We start from the raw sequence: 25,124 nt of genomic DNA on the forward strand, positions 1-25,124 counted from the left end.
ATTTCTTTTAAGCATTCCATAGTTTTTCATGATCTACACAGTCCCATTCCGCGCCCGGTACATGCCGGGCAAAGGGGCGAGTTTGCGGCCGCAGCCGAAGCCCAGGCCGCCATCGTGGGGGATGTGTGTGTGCACGCAGCACGCTGGCGCATCTGCGTGACACGCAATAGGAGGCGGGGCTGCTGAAGGCCATTTAAGGCCACTCCGCCAGCCTCCCGCCCTCCTTTGAATTTTGGCGGCGAGGCTTTTGGCGCAGCAAGGCCTGCGGCGCGGTGAGGCCTTGCAGCGTCGGCAACAGCGGCGATGCTTCCAGCTCGGCAGCCTTGCAACGGCGAGGCTTCGGCCGAGAGAGGCCTTACAACGGTGGCGGGGCTTCTGGCCACGGGAGGCCTAACGGCGGTGGTGGCAGTGGTGCTGAGGCCTTCTAAGGGCGTGTGTGGCGCATTCAGTGCACATGGAGCTCTCCGGCGCACGTGGCTTCGCTTGCCTTGTCTTGGGCGGTGTTGAGGCGGTGAGCCCTTGGCCTGGGGAGGCCCTATAGCAGCGGCGACGAGGCCTTCTGGCGGCGGTGGCGGCGAGGCCCTCCTGTAGTGGGAGCAGCGGCGGCAGCGGGGCTCCTGGCCGGGGAGGCCTTCTGGAGGTATCGAGGCTTGTGGCTCTTGGCCCAGTGGGGCCTGGCGGTGGCAGCAACTCCCCACAGCAGTGGCAAGGCCTAGAGGCGACGGCAGATTCAAGGCATTACGGGCTGCTCAAGAGCACAGGCGAGGCGGCCTTTGGCTGCGTTCTTTCCTCGAGGGTTCCTCAAGGGGATCCCCGTGGGGGTGGGTGGGAAAGATCATCAGCCCCTCACCTCACCACATAGTAGGGGAATTGGGTGCCGGGCACCAGCTCCATCACACCCCCTATTTGGTCACTTGGTGGCCCAGGAGGCCTGGATTGTCTGGGGCTGGACAAGGGAGCCAGTGGGTCGGTGACTGGGGTGTGCAGGATGACGAGAGGGCACAGTCTGGCCGGGCTGTGAAGGTGCTGGGCCCCCCTTTAGTGCTTCCTCACACTTACCACCTTTCCTTTCTGAAGGACGCACGCCCCTTGCTTCTGCAATGGGGCATAGGCTGGGGGGGGGATTAGCAGAAGGGAATAGACCCAGCTACACGCTCAATCTCAGGATGCCACCCAAAAAGGGCGAAGTGGGCTGAAAGGGAAGGGCAGGGCCCCCAGGGCGGAGGGTAGACGCCCACCCCCAGCTGTGGAGGAGTAGAACATAGCCAATGCACTTCATGTGTTTTATTGCTAGGATTATTCTACCATTTACAGGGATCTCGAACCCTGGAGATGAAGGATTGTAGCTCAGTAACAGAACGCTTGCTTTGCATGCTGAGGGTCCTCAGGTTCAGCCCTCAGCACTTCCAGTTAGGGCCAGGAGATACTTCTATGGGGGCCCCCTCGCCCACTACAGAAAGTGAAATAGGAATAGACTCCTTTTCTTCATACTGAAGTGTATTTTTAGTTTAAACCGAATGTTCCTTTTCATTTACCAATTACCTAGAGAGGCAGCTGGACAGCCATGTGTGGGGATGCTTTTATTAAGGGATGTACTGAAAAGGCCATTCCACTTCCACACTGTCTTTGCAAACCAGGAAAGTTTGGAGAGGGGGTTAGTCAATTAGGGAGAACTTAGGATGAGAGGGGCAAAATTTGCCTGTACCTTAGAAAGAGGCTCTGTTACAACGTGGCAATATTCTGAGATATATTCTAAAAGATAATGGGGGTGTTGTTTCATCCCAGAGCATTTGGGGAGATACATATGGTGGCCATCAGTTGGAGGCCATTTGGATTGGAACAATGCAATGTGATTACGAAGAGCAGAGACTTTTTGGGGAGGACAGGTGGCAGCTGGAGACAGAAAGGAGGCTGCAGGGGCCAGTAGGGATCCCAGTTAGTGCTGCAACCTCACCTCCAAAACTACCTCAACTCCGCAAATGCAAAGGGAGCTCATCCCCTCTTTTCACTGTCAAGCTTCACCTCCCCAAATACTTTCTTCAAAACCCAGGTAAAAATATACAAACCTTTCCATTAGTTAAGTCCTATAAACCTCAGTCCAGTCCAGAGACCCATTTAACCTGTGATATTCTGAGTAAACATACTTAGGATTCTGCTGTATGGGTGCAATCATGTGCACCCTTCCGTGGGGAAGAAGTAACAATACACTCGGTGGGATTTTCTCATAAGTAAGTATGCATAGAATTGGTCCAAGTCTTTTTTCTCTGAGTAAATTATTTAAACATAATGGAATTCTTTTCAGTGATCATGTACAGGCTGCACATTTGCTTGCATCTTCTCTTTAGCTAGTTTGCAAACTGGCTGTAGATAAGGTGGCCACCTTTTTACAGGCCACTAGTCCTGTACTTTTAAGAGTCATTTGATCTGCAGACATTAGAAGATGGCATTGCTCAACTCCATGCCATCTAATAACTGCTGAATATGAACCCGCAATTAAAGTCACAACAACAAGCCAGAAGGATAGCAGAGGCTGCTCAAGGAAAGTGTCCCTTTCCAGCTAAGCTCGAGGTGCTGGCAGACTGCCCAGTTTATGGGGAGACTCATTTATGATGCAGTTTTCTTTATTAGGTGTTTTTTTTTCTGGATCCTATACAGTGGCCCCCAGCTTGCCCTTATGGCCGGCAATCTTAAATCAGTCTTAGGTACAGACGCACTGGTCCAGGGGATGATTGATAAAGACATACAGTTGGGCAGGGTTATTGGCCCCTTCCCATCATCCCCTATGTCTGCTCTCACAATGCCCCCCCATAGTGCCCAATGTGGCAGTGGGCGGAGTCTACCTGATTCATCATCCGTCATACAAGTGGGGTCAGTCAGTAATGGCTTCATACCAGATAGACTATGCACAGTGCACTACACTGCATTCAATATGGTGCGCGCCTGTGGCAGAGGTGCCTTATGGGCAAGGGTGGCAGCTAATCTGCCTGCATTGCCGGATGTTGAGTTTTGCCTTTTAGGTCGACTATGCAGCAGAGCATTACCTATGGGCTGCTGTATTCTTGTATGGAGCACTTCAGCTCCTTCTTGGAAGGGACAGTCAGGAGACGAGAGGGCTCAGAAGCAGTGGGGCACTATGTTCATGATTTACGGTTCACGGGTAGGGCAGACTTTGGGTGCATGTTAGCACCTGATGGCACCGTTTATGGCGTGGCTATGAACTGGGGGGTTCCTTTGGCATCTGGGAAAATGGAGGATCCTGCCCTAGAGTTCACCTTCCAGGGTATTAAGATTGTCTCTTGGACCCAGGGCTGCAGGCTGCCCGAGAAAAGGGCTTGAACCATTGCAGATCAAGATCCTGGAGTTTTCAGGGACTGGGAAAGTGTTTGCTTTCTGCCCTTCAGGTGTTGGGGGCCTTCGACGGTGGGGTTTATGGTGCCATAACAGGGATGTCACAGCCTTACCACAGCTTCAGGGTTTGTTTTGTTTTTGTTTTTTGGCTGCCTTATGCACCAACCTGAGGCGTGCCCCCCCCTTTCCGACAGTGTGTCAATAGTGTTTTTAGTTAGAGGAGGGAACGACTCTGGGGGGGAGAACTGCTAGTCCCATACCACACACTGGGAGATGGGGGAGGGGAGTCAGATATGGCCATATGCCTATCTGTTGCTCCAGGATGCTTACCAGCTATCAGAGGGCAGGAGGGGATTTCTGGGAGTTAGGGGCCGGCAGGGGCTATGCAAAGTGTGGCCTATTCCTATGAATCACGCTCAGGAATTCATCATGGATGGTAGGAGTAAAGCCCGTCCGTCAGAGTGTTGCAAGGTAGGCTGGCAGGGGGCCTTTGGGACCATTCAGATGGCTTGGGATATGTCATGTGCTGGCTGGCTGGCCCATGCACACCACCATACCCCTTATCCTCATCCTCCGTCATTCACCTGACCCGCCAGGGATTGTTGTTCAGGGAGGTGCCCTGTGACCAGCAGTTGCGGGCAGCGGCCCTCACACTTAATTTTGGAGCCTTCTGGATGGAGGGCGGGAGTGTTTGGGTCCAGGTCAGACTTCCCTACGAGCCATCCTGCTGTCCAAAGTTTGTTTCCGGGCAGACCAGGGGCACAAGAGGCACACCATTATTTTATCCTGCCCCGAGACTTGACACTTGTCCCGTGAGGGCGTCACAGTGTTTTTTGGCCTGTAGCTACAGGCCCGGTTGTCTGATACTCAGGGGGAGGGATCTTCCCTCATAAAGTTTTGGTCTAGTGTCGCAGAGCCTGGGAGCAGACACATGGGGTTTTGGGGGACATGCTCCTATGGAATTGGGGCTGCATACCCGGCAGGGGAATTGCCTACCTGGGCAATTGGTGTGGTATATGCAGGTGTAGGCTGTCGGAAGGTGGAATTATGGGGCACCTGGAGTGCATTCACCCCTGGGCCGAGTCTGAAGGTCCAGGACCCAACTGTTCATGATTGTTTCTGTTTTTGGCAGGTTGCTGGACGGGGATGGAGCAGATGCGCAGCCTACTCTGCGGCCATGGCATGATCTTATAGGCTGGCCTTGGGGCCGCAAATGCACATTGGTTCACGGCTGGGCCTTTGATGGTGGGCCATGGATTGGTGGCTGGGTCAACAGAGTATGCACTGGGATGGTCTCCTACCCATGTTGTTCCAGCAGGGTTGAGTGCGGAAGGTCCCGCAGGTGGTGGTCATTCCCCTGGGTGGGAATGACCTTGGTTACTCAAGGGCAAGGCCCTCAGTGGCAGGCATGTGAGGACATGCGGTTGAGGCCATGATAGCCTCTGGTTGTCTGCTGTGGTCAGACATGGAGGGCAAGGCCCTCAGTGGCAGGCATGTGAGGACATGCAGTTGAGGCTACGATAGCCTCTGGTCATCTGCTGGAGGGCAAGGCCCTCAGTGGCAGGCACGTGAGGACATGCAGTTTGTGAGGCAACGATGGCATCTTCTTGACAGACCTGCAGAGGGGTCTGCACAAGATACTTATCGGGTGTGGGGTAAAGGGAGACTAAGCAGAGGCTTGTCCCCCTTTTGTGGCAAGGAAGTGCGGGGGAAAGGTTAAAAGGGAAAGGGCAGCTAGGTGACACCTTTAGGCACCTTTGGGATTGGCGGTCCGGGGGCCTGCAGCTCAGGGCTATACGGCCCGGGGGCAGAACACGGGCTGCCTTTGGGGCCAACGTGCCTCATCCGCTCAGAGTTTCAGGGCTCTGGGGGGCGGTGATGCGGGTTGGACCCCCTACACATCTTCAGGGTGTGGCCTGAGCTCGGGTCTGGCACAGGGCAGCCCCGGGCTCAGGCAAGGGTTTGGTTGCCCTATGGCTGCAAGCAGGCTTTGCCTGGATCATCAGAATGCTCCCGCAATTGATTTCCCCTCTGCAGGTTCATTATTCTAATTGATTCCGTTTAATAAAGTGGCCCATGATTTAACCCAATGAATGGTGTTTGTGTTTTATTTCGGCAATAGGTCACAATCAAAGGCTTTGCTGTAATCTATAAAGTACAGGGTGATCTTCTTCTGAAATTCCTTGGTTAGTTTCATTATCCAACGTATGATTGTAATGTGATCTCTGGTGCCTCTTCCCTTTCTAAATCCAACTTGGATGTCTGGCATTTCTTGCTCCGTGTAAGTTAAGAGCCTTTGTTGTAGAATCTTGAGCATTACTTTACTTGCATGGGATATTAGGCAATAGTTCGATAATTACTGCATTCCCTGGGATCCCCTTTCTTTGGAATTGGGGTAAATATTGAACGCTTCCAGTCTGTGGGCCATTGTTTAGTTTTCCATTTGTCAAAATCTGGACAGATTCAGTCTCAGTAGCTTGTAGCAACTCTATTGGTATGCCATCTGTTCCTGGTGATTTGTTTCTTCCAAACATTTTAAGAGCAGCGTTTACCTCACATTCTAAAATTTCTGGTTCTTCATCATACAGTTCCTCCACGAATGAATCTCTCATCCTGGCATATCTGTTATAGAGGTCTTTAGTGTATTGCTTCCATCTTCCTTTTATTTCATCTCGGTCAGTCAGTGTGTTCCCCTGTTGATTATTCAACATCCCTACTCTTGTTTTAAATTTCCCTTTAATTTCTCTAATCTTTTGGAACAGGGCTCTTGTTCTACCCCTTTTTTTGTCCTCTTCTATTTCTATACAATCACTATTGTAATAGTTCTCTTTGTCCCTACATACTAGTCGCTGTATTGTTGCATTTAGGGTTCTGTGTTTCTATCTCCTTTTGCTTTTGCTTTCCTTCTCTCTTTAACCATTTTAAGAGTTGCTTCAGTCATCCATTGAGGTCTTTCTCTCTTTTTAACTAGATTAATATAATGGTTACTAAAATTGGGATACAGTTGTAATGACTATTCCATTTTGTACATTTTGTTATGTTTGTAAAGCTTATTTTAGATATGATAGTTGTATTATTGGAGAATTAGCAAATGCTGTTCATTTTCAGACATAACCTCACTTTTTTGCAGTATTACTTATTAATTTAGTATTATATTTTATGTTAGCTAAATTAATTACATCATTTGGTTAATGACAGAGAAATTGTGATTCTGGCTGCTTAAAAGACCAGTTCCAATGCTCCAATGGTCAGTGCATAGCCACAAAGTGGAAATGTGATGGACATGATGACTGCATTCTTGGAGAGGATGAGAAAAATTGTGAACCGGGTAAATCTTTATTCATGGGAAAGAGGGGTGATGAGAGTTATTTACAGCAAGGAAAAATACTGTTAGTAATTCGAGTGATATGTTTGCAACATTGTTTCATATTTCTGAATAAATTTTAATGCCACAAATATTGTTCTGCTATGTACCTCACTCTAAAATTTAGGCAAATTATGAATCAAAATGTCTGGATTCAGTTCAGTTGCACTATGTAAAATGGACTCCTGAGAGCTACAGCTTCTAAGTGTATAGAATGTCTATGTTACAATGGTGCTAGCATTGAGCAAAATAAGTCTTTTTGCTGACTGTGACATGCCTAATTCATTGTCTATAAATCTTCATTGCCATTGAAGAACATGAAATGATGTAGCTATGGCAGAATGGTCATACAAAATCAGCAGTACTAATTACAGCTGCAGTTAAGAGTCTAGTCTGTTGTAGATGCATTTAGTATACTGTCCAAATAGGTGGCTCATTCAAAGGCTTGGGTCCTAATTGTTTACTGTTAAGCCTATCTGCAACAAGGATTACAAATCAGAAAAGTGCTTCACCATCCTCACTAAACATAAGGGGAAGCATTTTCATATCTAACAGCTGGCCAGTACTGTTTGGGTATCTGTTCTGTCCCTAGAGAAGTACTTACCTCTGCCCAATTTCTGTTTACATTATTTGTGTAATTTTATTTAAAAAGGACTGCATCCTTACAAGTTATAAGATTTTCAAACTAGCTTACACAGATCAAACTAAAGCAACAATAAACAAATACTATGTTAAAATATAATCCCTAAAAAAATCTAAAAAAAATAAAAAGGAAAAAATAGTAAATAAAAGGTACTCAGTAGTATCAAACTGAATATTGGGTGATATCCTTGCACGAGGAAGGCATCCACTCGTAGAAGAGGAGGGGAAGTGATTTTTGCTGATTCCCTCTCCCCCCGGCAGTCTACAGCAACCCCTGGAAAATCGCTCCCCCCCCTTCTGTGAGCGATCGTCTCTTCAGTGCTGGTGCAACAACAGTAGGCAATATCACCCATTAGAGGGTTCAGTGTTTTAAAATAATTTTGCATGTGATACTATATGTATCTATCACTGGCAATTACATTAGCACTTTGTGCTTATTTATTTAAAAGAGTGGGGGATATTCACCAGGACTGCAGCACATGAGGAGATTTAATCTTTTCCTCCCCAGCTACAACATGATGAAAAGCACTCCCTGTGTTGCAGTTAGCAATAGGAAAAAAGTTTCCATTCACATCACTGGGTCTCTTCTCTGAGCACAACTCTCAGTTAATTGAAGCACCTTCTGTGAATGGAGGAAAACCATTGGATATAACTTCCTGAAAGTAAAGTAAGGCTGTGAAAATTGGCAGAACTCTGTCATAAGAAAGATGAATTATATTAAATAGATTTTCTCTTTACTAAATATACCACTTTGTAGATCTGTATTTTACCAAATGCTAAGCTTGTTATCTTATAATGTAATGGTTTGCTGCATTTGCCTAATGCCAAATATCTGTCTAAAATAGCATCTCCAACCTGCTCTTCAAGTGAGTATGTGTGTGCCAATGGAGGATGTATCTCAGCATCTTTCAGGTGTAATGGAGAATATGACTGTCCAGATGGCTCTGATGAGGTAAGCAGTTAATTACTCTTGACCTGATGTAATGTTGTGGCTTGCAGATTTAGAAATGTTTATTGAAAGTAACAAATGCTGTGGAATTTCCTTCTGCCCCAGCAGCTCCTTTTGCAGTTATTAGTGGGCTTTTCTATTCACTTCAATGAGAGGACAGTTGAATATTTCATTGATATGGACAACTATAGTGTCTGTTTGGTTATGGCCCCAAAATTCTGGCATTCCCTTGTGTCAGAGGTGGTCCACCATCTTCAGTCAGTTCTTTTCAGAGGGCCTTGAAAACATTTCTTTTTCAGTCAAACACTTGAATTGTAGATGTGTGCGCTTGCTATTTTAAATGTTGTTCCAGTTGTATGTTGATTTTCCTGTTGATGATATTTGATTTTAAAATGTAATTTTTAAAATTACTTTTTTTAATGTTGTAACTCACTTTGATGGCTTTGCGCAAAATGCAACTATCAATCAAATATGGGGAACTTCATAAGTACAGAGGAACTTGGTTTCTGTGTGTGTAAAGAAGAGCATCCAGAAGTGTTATGTGCACGCAGAAGAGCACTTCTGCTCGCACAGCAGAAGCCCCACTCCCAAATTCTCCCAATTCTTCCTGTCGCTACAGCCCCCTGCACCCATTCCAAGGTCTTTCCTAAAGATGCCCCAACTCTCAGGCAAGACGTTTTTGGCGTGTAGGAGGCTGTGCTTGGTGTACAGTCCAACTGCCACTCCTGTAACCACTACCTTGAGGACAAACGTGCCAAGTCCTTGCCCACTCCTTCATAACTCAACAGAGAGATGGTGACTATAACTTAGTTGTCAGTAAGAGAAGTATGGCCCTCTCATCTTGAAATAGCAAAACTCTGGATTAATTTTGTCAGTTTTGTTGAATTCTACTTGATCTCTTTATAATTCTGTTACTTTTGTTTATAAATGCTGCCACATATAACTGATCAAATAATCAAGTAAGTTTATTGCTTAGTCCCATGACCATTGCAGAATGCATATAACTGTATTTCAACAGATGGACTGTGTAACAGAATGTAAAGAAGATCAGTTTCGTTGTAAAAATAAGGCACACTGTATCCCTGTCAGATGGCTTTGTGATGGAATCCAAGATTGTGTGGACAACAGCGATGAACAACATTGTGACAGAGGTGAGAGTCATTATTTTCTTGCCCAGCTTTTCTTTAACGCATGGAGCATGCAGAGCAATCCTATACATGCCAATGTTGCATTTCTTTTTCTATTGTCATTACATCAATACTCACAAGAGAATCGTATGCATGTTTACCCAGAATGATTGCTCACTGTGGTCAGTGGGCAGTAACCTAAACATACTTACTGGAAGTGAGACCCATTGAACTCAATAGGATTTAGTTCAGAGTAGAAATGTATAGAATTGCACTGCATATGACTGAAAACATGCAAAAATCTAAATTATAATTTGGAGCCACTATGGTGAAGTGGTTAGAGTGTTGGACTAGGAACTGGAAGACTAGGGTTCAAATCTCCACTCGGCCATGAAACTCACTGAATAACTTTGGGCCAGTCACTGCCTCTCACCCTAACCTACCTCTCAGGGCTGTTGTGGGGAGAACTATGTATGCCGCCTTGAGCTTCTTGAGGTGGGATATAAGTGCAATGAATAACAAATTATTTTATTATTGTCATCATCACCATCATCATCAACAACAACAACAACAATAATATAATATTTCCCTTTAACATTTTGCTTTTGAGTACAGAAGGAAAAGAGGATATTTCTGAGTAAGAGATCACCAGAAAAGCTTTTTCTACAGAAAGGAAAGGCCTAACTAGCCTGAAACAAATTTTGTTTTGTTGACACAAATGAACTGAAGGGGAGCTTGCAAGTGAATTGAGTTGTACATTTGAAAATGATAGAAACATGCATTTATCTATGATGGTTAAAACAGATAGGTAGTGCAAACCTATACATATCTACTCAGAAGAAAGTACAACTGGCTTCAGTGGGGCTTGCTCCCAAGTAAGTAGATCTAGGTTTGCAATCTAAATGTTTTAAAAATGTAATGAAATTAAAGTTCCTGCCAGTCAACCTGTTTATTGAGCCTTCATCCTGATTTGCTTGTGCAAAGCTTATGTGGCAGTTAGACTATTTCTGATTTTTACTCAGTGTTCTTTCTGATTTGTACTTGGGGAGGTTATATGAAAATGAGCATTCATCCTGAATTAATCCTGATTTTTGTTTTGTGGGACATTTATACATCCTCCCATTAATCATTTTTTCATCCACACTTTTTAGTGCATTTCCCCATCCCGTTCCCAACCATAAGAACCCCCCTTTTAACAAATGGATTTCTTGCAGCAGAATAACAGAGCACTTTAACCCACTTTGTGCATATCTAAATTTCCGTTATGTGCTTGAATCCTTCCCACAAAATAGTGACAATCTGGAGGCATACTAAGAGTGCAGTCCTAAGCATTTGTACTCAGTCCTATTGAGCTCAACTGAGCTAACATCCTAGTAATGTGTGTTTATGACTGCAGCCTTCATGTCCTTTTAAATTGCTGTGAAAATGTTAAAGTGCAATAACATTTACAAAAGAAAAAGATGGTAGCAACAAAAGTGGCTAGTGATACTTCTCCCCTTTTAAAACCTGCAGAATGTTATATTTTGTTAAACAGAAGAGACCTATTACCTTGATGGCTAGAACAACCTGTCGTTTTCCTTACTGTCACTATTTTGTTCAGAAAAGCCCTATCTTTGAAAAAAAGTATAACTATAATAGTAATACCTTAAAACAGAAAGCAACATTATCTCATTGATACTGCTTTTTCACAAATCAAGCGTCCAATAAATATCGTTGATTCTAAGCCTGGGTGATTATAGGAATAATCCCTGTTTCCATATCTGAAATGTGTGCTCCATAAAAGCTGTGTTAATAATTAAACCATCTGCTGATTTCTGGGTTTGTTCTTTTATCATTCCTGTGCGTTAGCATTAAGCCAATTTATTTTTTAAAAAAAATTATTATTCTGAATAAAAACGTGATTTCCTCTATTAAGTTAATTTTTCATTTTAGAAGAAGCATATTATTTTAGAAGATTTGGGGAAATTAGACTAGTCAATGTGTATTTAATGACCACAGCAAACAAAGCATCTTTTAGATGGGCTATTTTCTAAATCTCTAGCTTCAAAATAGGATTTAGATGAAATGCCCCTCCCATTTGCAAGTATTAATTTGAGAGGGAGACTTTGTTCTTTTTGACTGGAGGAGGGGAAATTATTTAATAGATTTTTGGGGGATTGGGGACTGGAAGCTAAATATGGCAGCAAATGGCACCAGGTCCTACGGAGAACACGCCTACATCCATGAAGAGGGAACTGGGCACACACCCTGGTCAACACACACAATCTATGTTTTTATATTTTAATCCTTTTATATTGTCAACATCATCATCATCATTCAGTACAGGGATTGCAGCATGAGAAATTTAAAACCCTTGATCATGGCAAAATGTTGTTGTTATGTGTCTTCAAGTCGATTACGACTTATGGCAACCCTATGAATCAGCGGCCTCCAATAGCATCTGTTATAAACCATCCTGTTCAGTTCTTGTAAGTTCAGATCTGTGGCTTTCTTTATGGAATCAATCCACCTCTTGTTTGGTCTTCCTCTTTTTCTATTCCCTTCTGTTTTTCCCAGCATTATTATCTTCTTTAATGAATCATGTCTTCTCATTATGTGTCAAAAGTATGATAACCTCAGTTTCATCATTTTACCTTCTAGTGATAGTTCTGGTTTAATTTGTTCAAACACCCAATTATTTGTCTTTTTTTGCAGTCCATGGTATCAGCAAAGCTCTCCTCCAACACCACATTTCAAATGAGTTGATTTTTCTCTTACCCACTTTTTTCACTGTCCAACTTTCACATCCATACATAGAGATCAGGAATACCACGGTCTGAATGATCCTGACTTTTTGCATTTGAGGACCTTTTCTACTTCTCTCATAGCTGCCCTCCCCAGTCCTAGCCTTCTTCTGATTTCTTGACTATTGTCTCCATTTTGGTTAATGATTATGCCAAGGTATTGATAATCCTTGACAAGTTCAATGTCCTTGTGGTCAACTTTAAAGTTACATAAATCTTCTGTTGTCATGACTTTAGTCTTCTTGACGTTCAGCTGTAGTCCTCCTTTTGTGGTTTCCTCTTTAACTTCCGTCAGCATTCATTTCAAAACATTACTGGTTTCTGCTGGTAGTATGGTATCATCTGCATATCTTAAATTATTTATATTTCTCCCTCCAATTTTCACACAAGTTTTCAAGTTGTCCTCAAGGGCCATCCCACACAGAATATATTACAGGAAAACAGACAAGAAGCCTCCAATGTGTGGATGGTAATTGCAAGATTTAGGTTAAAAGCATGGGGCAGTCTGTGAGCCGTCCTTCCCTGGCTCTCCCTGTCAGGTTCCTACATGCTCGTGGTTACTGCCTGTCTCTAGGCACCACCAGGGACTCCACCAGTCCGGACTGCTCTCTCTTATGATTTCTCTCCCCGCTCTAGCACAGATCTCAACAGATCCCCCTGCTAGGCAACCACCAGTAACGTCCCAATACTAGTATTCCCAGAGACTCTGAATACTGGTATTGTTATTCTCTTCACTGCTGCCACCATTTGTTACAGTTCCCCTTCAGCCTTGGTCATTACCTTACCCTCCCTTCTGGTCTGTGAAACCCCAGCCAAGGATCAGGCCTTTGGTAAACCAAATTAAGTATTTATTACAGATAACAAAGCTAACAAGATTAACAAGATTTCTTCTTAAGGCACATAAGCATATGGTTTTACTCAATACTAATCCGAACTCCACCTCCCTCCTGGTAAACAACTCTCTAAACCCCACCAAGCAATCCACTCTTTCTCTTCTCCCCCCAGATTCCACAATTCACCACCTCACATTCCCCCAGATTTACCTGTCATCCTTTCATTTATACTGTCAGCCATTTTAAACATTCAGCCAATCATCAAGCATTCTATTGCCCATTCACTCCCCCTCCTCTTTCACTACTTACCATGTATACTCTAAACAACCAGCACTTACCATATATACACTAATATATAGGAACATCACATTTCCCCCCCCTTAAACAACAGCAGAGTATTATTCCTGTTCCAGGATTTATACGTCGCGTTAACAAATAAAAGTCTCTATGGGGAAAATGTCTTTCTTTGTTCCTCTGTCTGGTCACGTCACTGCAGTCCCAGCCACTTGCCTGGAAAGTCCATCGGCCAGTACATTGTCCTTGCCTTTGATGAACTGGAAGTCCACTTGATAGTCCTGTAGGGCCCAGGACCACCTCTGCAGTATAGTGTTATGGTTTTTCATAGTCTGCAACCATAACAAGGCCCGATGATCCGTAGTCAATGTGAATCTTCATCCCCACACGTATGGGCGCAACTTGTTCAGTCCCCACACGACTGCTAGGCACTCCTTCTGGACCGACGAATAGTTTTTCTCCCTCGGCGTCAGCTTGCGACTCAGATACGCCACTGGATGTCTGGTGCCTTCTCTCTCCTGCAGCAAGACGACTCCCAGCGCGAGGTCTGACGCATCTGTAGCCACGATGAATGGTTGCTCATAGTCTGGTGCTATTAATATGGGTCCTTGGCACAAGGCTTGCTTCAGCGATCAAAAGCCTTCTGACATTCATCCGTCCATACCACATGCTCAGAACACTTCTTCTTGGTCAATTCATGCAAGGGGGTTGCTATTTCCCCAAAATTTCTCACAAACTTCCTATAAAAACCAGCCACACCCAGAAATGCCCTTACTTGTTTTTTGGTTAAGGGGATCGGCCACGCTTGTATTGCCTCCACCTTGCTCCATAAGGGGGTGATTTTCCCACTCCCCACCTTATGTCCTAAATAGATTACTTCCTTTAGTCCAAACTGGCATTTCTTAGCTTTTATTGTGAGGCCTGCTTTTCTTAAGGCCTCCAATACTGTTGTCAGGTGTTGGACATGCTCAGGCACCGACTTGCTAAAAATGGCCACGTCATCGATATAGGCCACTGCAAAATCTGACATGCCTCGCAACACAGTATTGATTAGCCTCTGAAATGAACTTGGTGAGTTCCTTAGTCCCATGGGTAAGGTCACAAACTCATATAACCCATCTGGTGTACTGAAGGCAGTTTTGGCTCTGGATTGATCGTCTAGTTCCATTTGCCAAAATCCTTTACAGAGATCTAGTGTAGAGATAATGGTTGCTGCCCCCAATAACTCTAACATTGCGTCTACCCTAGGCATAGGATACGCATCTGGGACAGTAATTTTATTGATTAGCCGATAATCAATGCAAAACCTTGTCGTTCCATCTTTTTTCGGAACCAGGACAATACTTGAGGCCCAGGGACTGATGGATTCCCTGATCACTCCTAATTCCAGCATATCTTCCACCTCCTTTTTGATCTCATTCAAAACTTTCCCATTCACACGGTACGGAACAGATCTGATTGGGGCATGATCTCCAGTATCAATGGAATGTATAACTATACTGGTTCGGCCAGGTTTGTTGCTAAAGAGATTCCTATAGGTTTTCAAAACTCTCAGAATCTCTTCTTTTACTTCCTCCTCTACCTCCTCTGACCATTCCACTTGATCTACCCCTCCTTTGTCTTTGCTTTCCTGTACCAAATCTGGAAGTTCAGGCCCACTTCCCTCAGGGAATAAGGTAACTTGCAACACCTTTGCATCCCTGGTATGGTAAGGCTTCAACATATTTACATGAACCACTTTGCTTTTGTTTAATTGGTCTGTGGTGATTACATATGTCACTGTGTCAAGCCTTTCTCTGATGGTATATGGTCCTTCCCAGTTAGCCTGTAATTTGTCATGTTTCCTGGGTATGAACGCCATAACCATATCTCCCACATCATACACACGTTCTCTGGCTGTTCTGTCATACCAGTAACTTTGCTTCTCCTGTGCATGACTCAAATTCTCTTTCACTACTTCCATCATTGATGTTAATTTATTGCGGAATTCCAATACAAAATCTACTACAGAAGTTTTGTACTCTCCCAGAGTTCCTTCCCATGAATTTTTTAGCAGTTCCAAAGGTCCCCTCACTTTTCTAGTAAACATTAGTTCAAAGGGTGAGAAGCCTGTTGACTCCTGAGGGACTTCTCTGTATGCAAATAAGAAGCATCCCAACCGTTCATCCCAGTCTTGTGGGTGATCTTGAACATAGCTTCTTATCATGCCCTTCAAAACTCCATTGAATCTCTCAGTTAGCCCATTAGTGGCGGGATGGTAAGTAGTGGTCTTTAGATGTTTTAGACCACAACATTTCCACATACATTGCATCACTTCTCCCATGAATACACTGCCTTGATCTGTCAGCACTTCATGAGGGAAACCCAGCCTCATAAAGATTTTTAATAAAGCCTCTGCCACTACAGGGGCTTCTACAGATGTCAGTGCTTCTGCGTCTGGGTACCTGGTGGCAAAATCCACCACCACCACTAGATATTTCTTGCCATGCCTTGTGGGTTTGGAAAAAGGGCCCACCAAATCTATTCCCACTCTATAAAAGGGTTGTCCAATTATAGGAAGGGGCTTTAAGGGTGCCTTGGTCTTTACTCCACCCTTTACCACCTTTTGGCATATTCCACAAGATAGACAATGTTGTTTTACATCCTTGGAGATATTTGGCCAATAATAATGTGCAGCCAATCTCCTCTTGGTCTTTTTTATTCCCAGATGTCCTGCACATGGGACATCGTGGGCTACCTCTAGCAATCTGGTTCTGTATTTGCTAGGTACTATCAATTGCTTCACTGGTTCACATTCATCCTTTCTTTCAGCAGGCATCCACAGTCTATATAAAATCCCATTCTCACACACAACTTGATTCCTCAGTTTGTCAGTGAAAGGAATCTGTTGGGTCAGGGCTTGTTCCTTTACCTGCTTCAAACTGATATCTTTATGCAGCTCTTCCCTGAATTGCTCTGCTTCTTCCCCAGAGACCACTTGATACAGTTTGTCTTCTTCAGCAGGCCTGCTAGTGGTTGCTATGGTGACCTGAGGCTGGTTAACAGATTCCACCCTGTTTGTTTCAGCCCCCCTTAATATGGCTTCTTTTTCTCTGCCAATTTGCTGTCTGGTCACTACATAGATCTTTCCTTGGGCACCCATTACATCCCTTCCCAGTATTACTGGTTCTTGTTGCTGAGCATTAATGCCTACTTTATATCGGCCCTCTCGGCCTCTCCAAGTCATTTCCACCAGGGCCACAGGCAAACTTTCTGGTTGACCCCTCACTCCTTGGATAGTCACAGTTTCCTGAGGTAATATTACCTCAGATTTTATTAAACTGGCCTCAGTAATGTCTGAGTGGCACCAGTATCAAGCAATGCCCAATAATTTGCCCCTTGTACACTCACTTCCTCTCTCAGACTTGAATCAAGGTCTGTTACTTCTGTCCAGTTTATCTGGCAGAACTGAACCTTTTTCATTGTTTCTAAAGCCTTGGGCTCTGTTTTCACTGCCCTTGTCTGAGCAGGATTACTAATGGGGTTGGCAACCTCACATTGAAAACGTAGGTGCCCCGGTCTACCACATTTGTAGCATAATTTCTCCTCACTTTTAGGGTACACAGATCCACTCTGGGGTGTCCTGTGCCCTTCAGATTTTAATGGAGGACTCACTCGCTGTGGTACCACATCCCTTCTGCCAGCACTATATGGTCTGGGTTTAAACTCTCTTGATGTTTTCCCCACCCAGCCAGTTCTATTGGAGGCGAAGTGATCCGCCATCTCTGCGGCCTCCTGCACAGATGTAGGGGAACGGTCTTTGACCAGGAGCCTTATTTCTGGTGGTAACTGATGGTATAATTGATCCAGTATCATGAGGCTTTTCACCTCTTCCACTGACTGAGCTTTGGCACTACTCATCCACTTTCCAAATATATCCATCAACTTTGCTCCCAGTTCCACAAAAGACCTCCCTGTCTGTATCTGGCAATTTCTGAAAAGCTTTCTAAAATAATCAGGCCCCAGTCTGAATCTTTTAAACGCTGCTTCTTTGAATTCAGCATAGGTGACGGGCTTGTCTGAGGGGAAATATTGGTATACCTCAGCCAATTCCCCTTTAATCAGGTTTGATAAATACTGCATGTATTTATCTTCAGGTAGCCCCCACAAAGGTTTTTCAAAGGTGCTGAGGTAAATTTGAGGATCTTGACCAGGCTCATAGACAGCAAAGTCCTTTGGAGTCATTTTTATTTTTGCTCCATCTCTCTCTTTCCTTGTTTCCTCAGAGTGAAATTTCTCTCTATCAAATTTTAACTTTTCTACTTGTAATTCAGCAACCAATGCTCGTTGCTTCTCCCTCTCCTCAAACCCCAATCTCATTCTCTCAATTTCCAACTCCCTCTGTTTTTCCTTCTCTGCACCTTCCATCCTCAATCTCTCAGCTTCCAACTCTCTCTGCTTGTCTTTTTCCTCAGCCTCCATCCTCAATCTCTCAGCTTCCAACTCTCTCTGTTTTTCCTTCTCTGCACCTTCCATCCCCAACTTCTCTCTCAAGTACTCTATATAAGCGGGATTGCTTAAATATCCTTCTGGGGTCTCTTCTCTGACAGGTTGTTTTTGCTGGGCAGTTGCAAATCCTGTAAGTGCTACCCTCAATTCATCTACCCCTTTACCCTCATGAGGTAAATTGAATGTTATGCACTTCTCCACCAGCTCCTCTCTTTTCATTTTTATGTATTCAGCCATGGTGTTTGAGTTCACTCACACTTTGCCACACACTCTTTGCCAGTCACTCTCACAAGAAATCTTGTTTTGTTATTTCTGTTTGCCACACAACTATTAGGGATTGTCTAGTATTCGTATCTCACTGCTACAGCCAACACCTGCGACGTAGTCTCCTTTGTCACCACGTGTCTTTGGGACTCTCTTTGGTTCGTATCTGGATTCTCTGTTGTTCGTATCCCACCGCTACTGACACCACATGTGAGGCGTCCTTCCCTGGCTCTCCCTGTCAGGTTCCTACCTGCTCGTGGTTACTGCCTGTCTCTAGGCACCACCAGGGACTCCACCAGTCTGGACCGCTCTCTCTTATGATTTCTGTCCCCGCTCTAGCACAGATCTCAACAGATCCCCCTGCTAGGCAACCACCAGTAACGTCCCAATACTAGTATTCCCAGAGACTCTGAATACTGGTATTGTTATTCTCTTCACCGCTGCCACCATTTGTTACAGTTCCCCTTCAGCCTTGGTCATTACCTTACCCTCCCTTCTGGTCTGTGAAACCCCAGCCAAGGATCAGGCCTTTGGTAAACCAAATTAAGTATTTATTACAGATAACAAAGCTAACAAGATTAACAAGATTTCTTCTTAAGGCACATAAGCATATGGTTTTACTCAATACTAATCCGAACTCCACCTCCCTCCTGGTAAACAACTCTCTAAACCCCACCAAGCAATCCACTCTTTCTCTTCTCCCCCCAGATTCCACAATTCACCACCTCACATTCACCCAGATTTACCTGTCATCCTTTCTTTTATACTGTCAGCCATTTTAAACATTCAACCAATCATCAAGCATTCTATTGCCCATTCACTCCCCCTCCTCTTTCACTACTTACCATGTATACTCTAAACAACCAGCACTTACCATATATACACTAATATATAGGAACATCACACAGTCACAGCTTGTTTACTGATCAAAGCTAGCAGCAAATGCTGATACCACCTAGGGCAGCCTTTTCCAACTAGTGGGGCACCAGATATTGTTGGACCACAATTCCCATCTTTCCTGACCATTGCCAATGCTGGCTGAGGCTGATGGGAGTTGTGGTCCAACAACATCTGGTGGCCCACTAGTTGGGAAAGGCTGACCTAGGGTATCAGGAAAAGGAAAGACGGAGGAAAGCTCTCAGACTGCATACCTTTTTAGACAGATTGTCACCCTATCTATAATATGCAAACTCTACCCCCAAGAAGCTACTACTGAATGTAATTTAAAAAACAAAAAACAAAGTTGGGCATAATCAATGTATTTCTGATGGTACTCTCTAAAGTGACTGGTAATTGCTTGGAGTAGTGGAAATTAAATAATACCAGAGAGGTAAAATTATTTAATTTTTTAAAATTTATTTTAAAATTGGAAGAGGTCTTCTCTCTGTATTTTAGAGAAATCTTCATCACTTGCCTCATCATCTACCCAGCCTGATAAAAACTGTGGACCTATGAGAAAGCAATGGGTGGTGATTTCTCCTTAACAAGTGGGCTGTATATTTGGTCAGTAAAATAAGAAAAGGCTACTTAGGTGATAGCAATCACATTTTTTTCTTTTTACTAAATTTTCTGTCATAGCAAGGCACACACTATTTGCATCTATAACCAGAAGGAAATTGCATGCTCATGCTCTGAAAGGGAACACATGCAACAGATATTGCGTTAGCAAAGGATAAGAGCCTAACTAAACAGATTTATGACCCACACAATCAGATTTTCATTCTTTTTACATTTTAATAGATAGATCAACAGATCTGTAAATGTTTGCTATCTCTTTAAATTGTGGTAGGTAAGAGTTGCTGAGGTGGAGTGTGTGTGTTTCCCACAATGCTAGTTTCTCAATCAGCCCCCACCCCTGGCTGTGAAGTTGCTGTTTCCTCTGTTAAGGGAAACTTTTGAGTAAATATACTGTGTAAGTATCCTCTAATAGGGCAAGGAGAAGAGTGATTCTCTTTAGAAAAATGGTACCAGGGCAAAAGGTTGACCTCCTCCCTCAACGCCATAATCCTAAATCCCGCCCCCCAGCTCTTTGTTATGGAATTCCATCTTCTTGTCTAGTTTGGCTCTAATATACATACTCTTAAAGCATAAAAATATTTGTAAACTATATATTTGTTCTACTATTTTTTCAGGGGGGAATATATGTAGAGCAGATGAGTTTCTTTGCAACAATTCACTCTGTAAACTACATTTTTGGGTTTGTGATGGAGAAGATGACTGCGGAGATAATTCTGATGAACTCCCTGAAATATGTGGTAAGTTTCACTTTTCCTTAGCTGTAGAATGTTGCTGTTGTTGGTTTGACTAGCTTTAGACTGCTTAGATTCATATTTTGCTTGCTCTTTTGTTTTGTTTGAATAAGTATTTATGGGCAATATTCAACTTTTTTTGTGCCAGTGCGGTGGGTTTTTCCCCCTCTCCTCCCCACATGTGTGCCCCATGGTGGCCCCATATCTGTTCTGTAGGGTGGTGGTGGGGAACCCCAGAACAGATTTCAGTGACACGTGGAGGGTGAAGAGGGGGGATTGTTCCATTGCACACAAAAAAGTCCTTACACTGACAGTACAATCTACTTAGCACTACGTTGAATACAACTCAAGGCCTTTATAGGAAACATTGCATATACTACATTTGAAAGAAGCAAATAACACACAATAGTTTTCCATGCTTTCCCCCAACTGTTCTAAGAGACTGACCTGGCATTGAATTAATATCATTTCAACAACATTTTTTCTCTTACACCTAACGGCTTTTAAGTCATAATATGGACATGCTGTAGAAGCCTTGTTAAATATAAGGGACTGTATACAACGCTGCAGCTCCACTGGTGCAACAAACGTCTGTGCATAAAATGGAGTTTCCTCTGTCTCCTCCCCATCACACGGCCTCAAAATCAGCTCCAGGAGCTTGGGAAACCCTCTGGAGTTCTTTTTGGGTGGGCAGAGGAGAGGAAACAAAAGTCCCATTGCACCAGCAGAGCTATGTACAATCCCAGGTCACATCTAGCCATATAATCATTTTTGTGTCTCTTACGGAACCAGATGAGTACAAAAGACAAGTTCTGTATATAATTCACATTTTAGCATTTGTTTTTTCTTCCTTTTTCACAGTAAAATTTCCATGTCCACCAACCAGGCCTTACCAATGCAGAAATAATAGAGTCTGTCTGAGACGTGAACAGATTTGTAATGGGATTGATGACTGTGGGGATGATTCAGATGAAGACCATTGTGGTAGATAATTTTTGTTTGGATTATAATAAAATCAAATATTTATGAAAACATGTGGAATTTTCTTAGTGGCAAAAACTGGACAGTGCAAAGTCCTTGCTTGGTTTGGAGGCCTACAGGGTAAGACAAAGTTCTCAAGGAATGGGACAGGCTATGTGGCATCAAGATAAGTTAGCAGTTAACTGGATGCGTAGGTACCTGAGCAGTAGCGAGGCACTAGATCAGCCAACTCTCGACTGTAGAAATTCATATATCCCCAAGGCTGACTGCCGTCTTCATCTATGAGCTCTTACATTTTAGTGTACACAGTAAAGTCCAAATCTGACCTGACTTTCCCTGGGTGAAGAATGCTCCCCTTAAAGGCCCTATGCTCATGTTTGCACACTTGCATTCCTTGGTGATTTCTCGGTGGGCATCTTTGGCATTTTTCTGGTGAGTTGAGACGGGTTGCCAACAGCCTCTGGAGCAGAAGCTGGCAGAGTGGTCCTTCAAGGTTCTGTTTGGCTGGTTAGGTCATGTGGCCTACAGGCTTGGAGGTTGGTGTCTTCGGGATGTTTGGATGAGTTACATGGGTTCTTCATGATCACTTTGTACAGATCAGTACCAAAATCTGTACTGTCCAAGTCCATGTCTGGCTCACTGAGCACAGAGGATTAGAATTAACGGTATCCTGAGAAGCAGAACTGACTCCAGCCCCAGTATCAGTGTGGTAACAACAGTCACCACTCCTTTGCTAGTTCTTCTCTCATGTCCTCTATGCTCTGTATAGGTACAATGCAATGGTACTTGCTGCTATTTGTAGGGTAGAGGGACAGGGGGACCATAATGGGCTAGCATATTCCTTCTTCCTTTCTTACTTCTGCTTCACATGTTTCATAGTGAAAAAAACTGACAGTGAGGCCCAAGCCCTCGTCCCAAGTGGGCTGCTGTCATTCAGTAGATAGCAAGGAAAACCAGACCAACTCAGCCTGCTTCCTTCTCTGAGTTACAGGTTTTCTCACCATCTCTTGAAGCAGCCATCAGTGCAGACACTTCTCTGGGCAGTTGTAACATGCATATTTGGGCCCTGGAATGCTGAATTCTCCAGTGGAAGAAGTGGAAAGCTTGTGGTTGTCATTTCATGGACTGGCACATTGCTGCACATCAGCATAATAGGACACTCCACATCCAGAAAGCAGCATTGTATTGTTAATGCCTCATTCTTACTTTCACTTGTTCCATTAATGATAATAATATAAAAGGGAGGGAAATCTGATCGCTCATTTGTAACTTTTTGCAGACAAAGCTACTTATAAGGCAAGACCTTGTAAAAAAGATGAATTTGCTTGTAGCAATAAGAGGTGTGTACCAGTGGAACTAGAGTGTGATCAGTTTGATGACTGTGGTGATGGTTCAGATGAGCAAGGCTGTAAAACAAGTAAGTTTGATTAAGAAGCAAGCAGCTTTTCATTCTCAGATAAAATAAAATATAACGTGCTGTTACATTATGTAGAACATGATCTGTGTAATCTTGTAGATCTTAAATCAGCACAAACTAAACAGAACTGAAACTACTGTTTTCTTTAGTGCTATGCTAAACCCCCTCCCCGTTTCTGCAACAGGCTTTTGAAAGTTGTTGTTTTTCTGCCTCTTTTGTAGAGAGAAGAACTTCAAAGATAATTTGTGGGGGGTGGTAGGGGATTTATGTATGAGGTGGCTGAGTGGTTTTTTTACCCCTTTAAAGTTTAAAAATACCTCCCCATGTGTGCTTCCTGAGGTGTGAGGCTTATCTCACAGAGCAGTTCCTAGAATGGCCATATGATCAGAGAATGTGGATAGGAGGGCATCAGTAGGTGAGAGATCAAGCAGACGGGTGGGCACCTGCTAGGCAGAGAGATGGGCACTGACTGGTGTGAGTGTAAGTGAATGCACGGGTGCCTTTATGTCTATACATTCTTTCTCTGTCCACCATTTCCAACCACTCCATTCCATTCACAGCCCCACTCCATCTTTTGTTCTCAACAGTCATTCAGCATTCTATGGGCACTGAGCATGCTCAGATCCCATTGGGATGTTCTGGGGATCTACCCCCTTTGGGGTCTTTGTTACTAAAGATTCTCTGTACTTCTGCAAACTTTGGCGTTTACACAAATCTGGTTTATTTATTATTTAATTTATTGTATTGATTAATCACTCCTTAACAGAGCCCAGGGTGATGTACTACAAAAGATAAAGAACATAACATATTAATAATTAAAACACATTACAGTAGGGCCCTGCTTCGCAGCGCTCTGCTTTGCAGCGTTCCACCGATACAGTGGTTGTCAGTTGCAGAAAGGCCCTGCTCCTACGGTGCTTGTTCCACTTTTACGGCATTTTGGGGGCATCAGGCGCCATTTTAGACAATGCTAGTCAATGTGTTCCGCTTTACAGCGGATTTCGCTTTACGGTGGCGGTCCGGAACAAAACCTGCCGTATGAGTGGGGCCCTACTGTACAATTATTTTTGTTGTTGTGAAATAACTGTTGTTATTAAAACATAAATCCACACATTGTTGTTCATGGCCATCAAGGCTTTTTTCTTACCAAAATCAGGCTGCATTGAAATGGGTCTAGATAATTCACTTCATTCAAGGGCTCCTGCAGTTGCCTGACCACCACCCTCACAATCACCTCACCCCAAAAAAGGTATATTTGTGACTGGGCAGTGGTTGGCCACCACCTCTAGGTCCAGAGACTGCCTTCAATACAGTTTGCAGTTAAGGAGGAGAGAGCTTAACCATGAGCCTGGATCCTGACAAACTTGGCTTAGCTGCCATGCTCATCTGGGGAGGAACAAAGCTGTGATCTTCTCCTAGGGGCCTGTACATTCACACGCAGTTACATGCAAACATGGCCAGTGAGCCCAAGTTGAAATTGCCTCTTCCTGTTAACATGGTCAGGATCATGAAGTGCCTTCCATGCTAAAATGTGGCAAACAAATATCTACATTAAAATGATTTGAAGAACACAGTTCCCTTTTACAAACATAGCTTCTAATCTGAAATTTGAAGCAGTTCTTTATGTCATAAGTAACTGAGATATGTTTACTAAATAATTTCATTTAGACCTAAGACGAAGTTCATATTGGGGGCTATTTCTACAAATGCACCTATCTGTTTAATTTTTTTCCTACTTAAACATATTTAAATAGAGCTGTAGTGGGGAAGATTTGATAGTTCTTCTAGAAGAAAGAGATATTTAATTGCCAACTGGGCAGTAAGAAGTAGGAGCCATTGGAGATATGCACAGAATACAGTTTGAATGGTTTGGAAGGCTTGCTCAGATATGATTTGATCAAATCAGGAAGCCATAATCAAGTTGAATATGGGAGGGGAGAGGGTTCATCAGCTATGAGAGGAGAAGCTGGCTATGAATGTTCTGCAACTAACATGGAAATTATTATTGCTAATGTTCAAATCCATCTTTCTGCATTTCTTTTTATTTCTTTTTTAGGCTTATCTGAATATAGGTGTGAAAATAATGTGAATCCTTGCGGGGATGATGCATATTGTAATAAAACCAAAACATCTCTTTTCTGTCAGTGTAAGCCTGGATTTCAAAGGAACAGGAGAAATTGGCAATGTGAAGGTATTACTGTAGCAACTGTTTTGAAATCCTTGTGTTCTAACAATATTTCACAAAAATGAGTAGGTGTGTTAAATGTCAGGAAACTGCCTTTAATTGTTTTGATTGTATTTATTTAAAAGTAATTCTAAATCACTAGATATTTAAAAATTTCTAAGCAGCATACAAAAATACAACGTGAAAACAATAAAACAGTA

At 43.6% G+C, this 25,124-nt stretch overlaps 1 protein-coding gene across 1 annotated transcript in view; it reads left to right on the forward strand.

The window, feature by feature from the left end:
• Positions 1 to 25,124, forward strand: part of LRP1B (LDL receptor related protein 1B) — a 524,827-nt gene that overhangs the window by 412,426 nt on the left and 87,277 nt on the right. Inside the window, 7 exon segments of the mRNA XM_061608878.1 lie at positions 6,547 to 6,676; positions 8,200 to 8,306; positions 9,322 to 9,454; positions 20,225 to 20,347; positions 21,203 to 21,325; positions 22,602 to 22,739; positions 24,796 to 24,930. Coding sequence (XP_061464862.1) covers positions 6,547 to 6,676; positions 8,200 to 8,306; positions 9,322 to 9,454; positions 20,225 to 20,347; positions 21,203 to 21,325; positions 22,602 to 22,739; positions 24,796 to 24,930 — 889 coding nt within the window.

The sequence above is a fragment of the Rhineura floridana genome, chromosome 2 (genome assembly GCF_030035675.1).
Source record: "Rhineura floridana isolate rRhiFlo1 chromosome 2, rRhiFlo1.hap2, whole genome shotgun sequence".
NCBI lineage: Eukaryota > Metazoa > Chordata > Lepidosauria > Squamata > Rhineuridae > Rhineura > Rhineura floridana.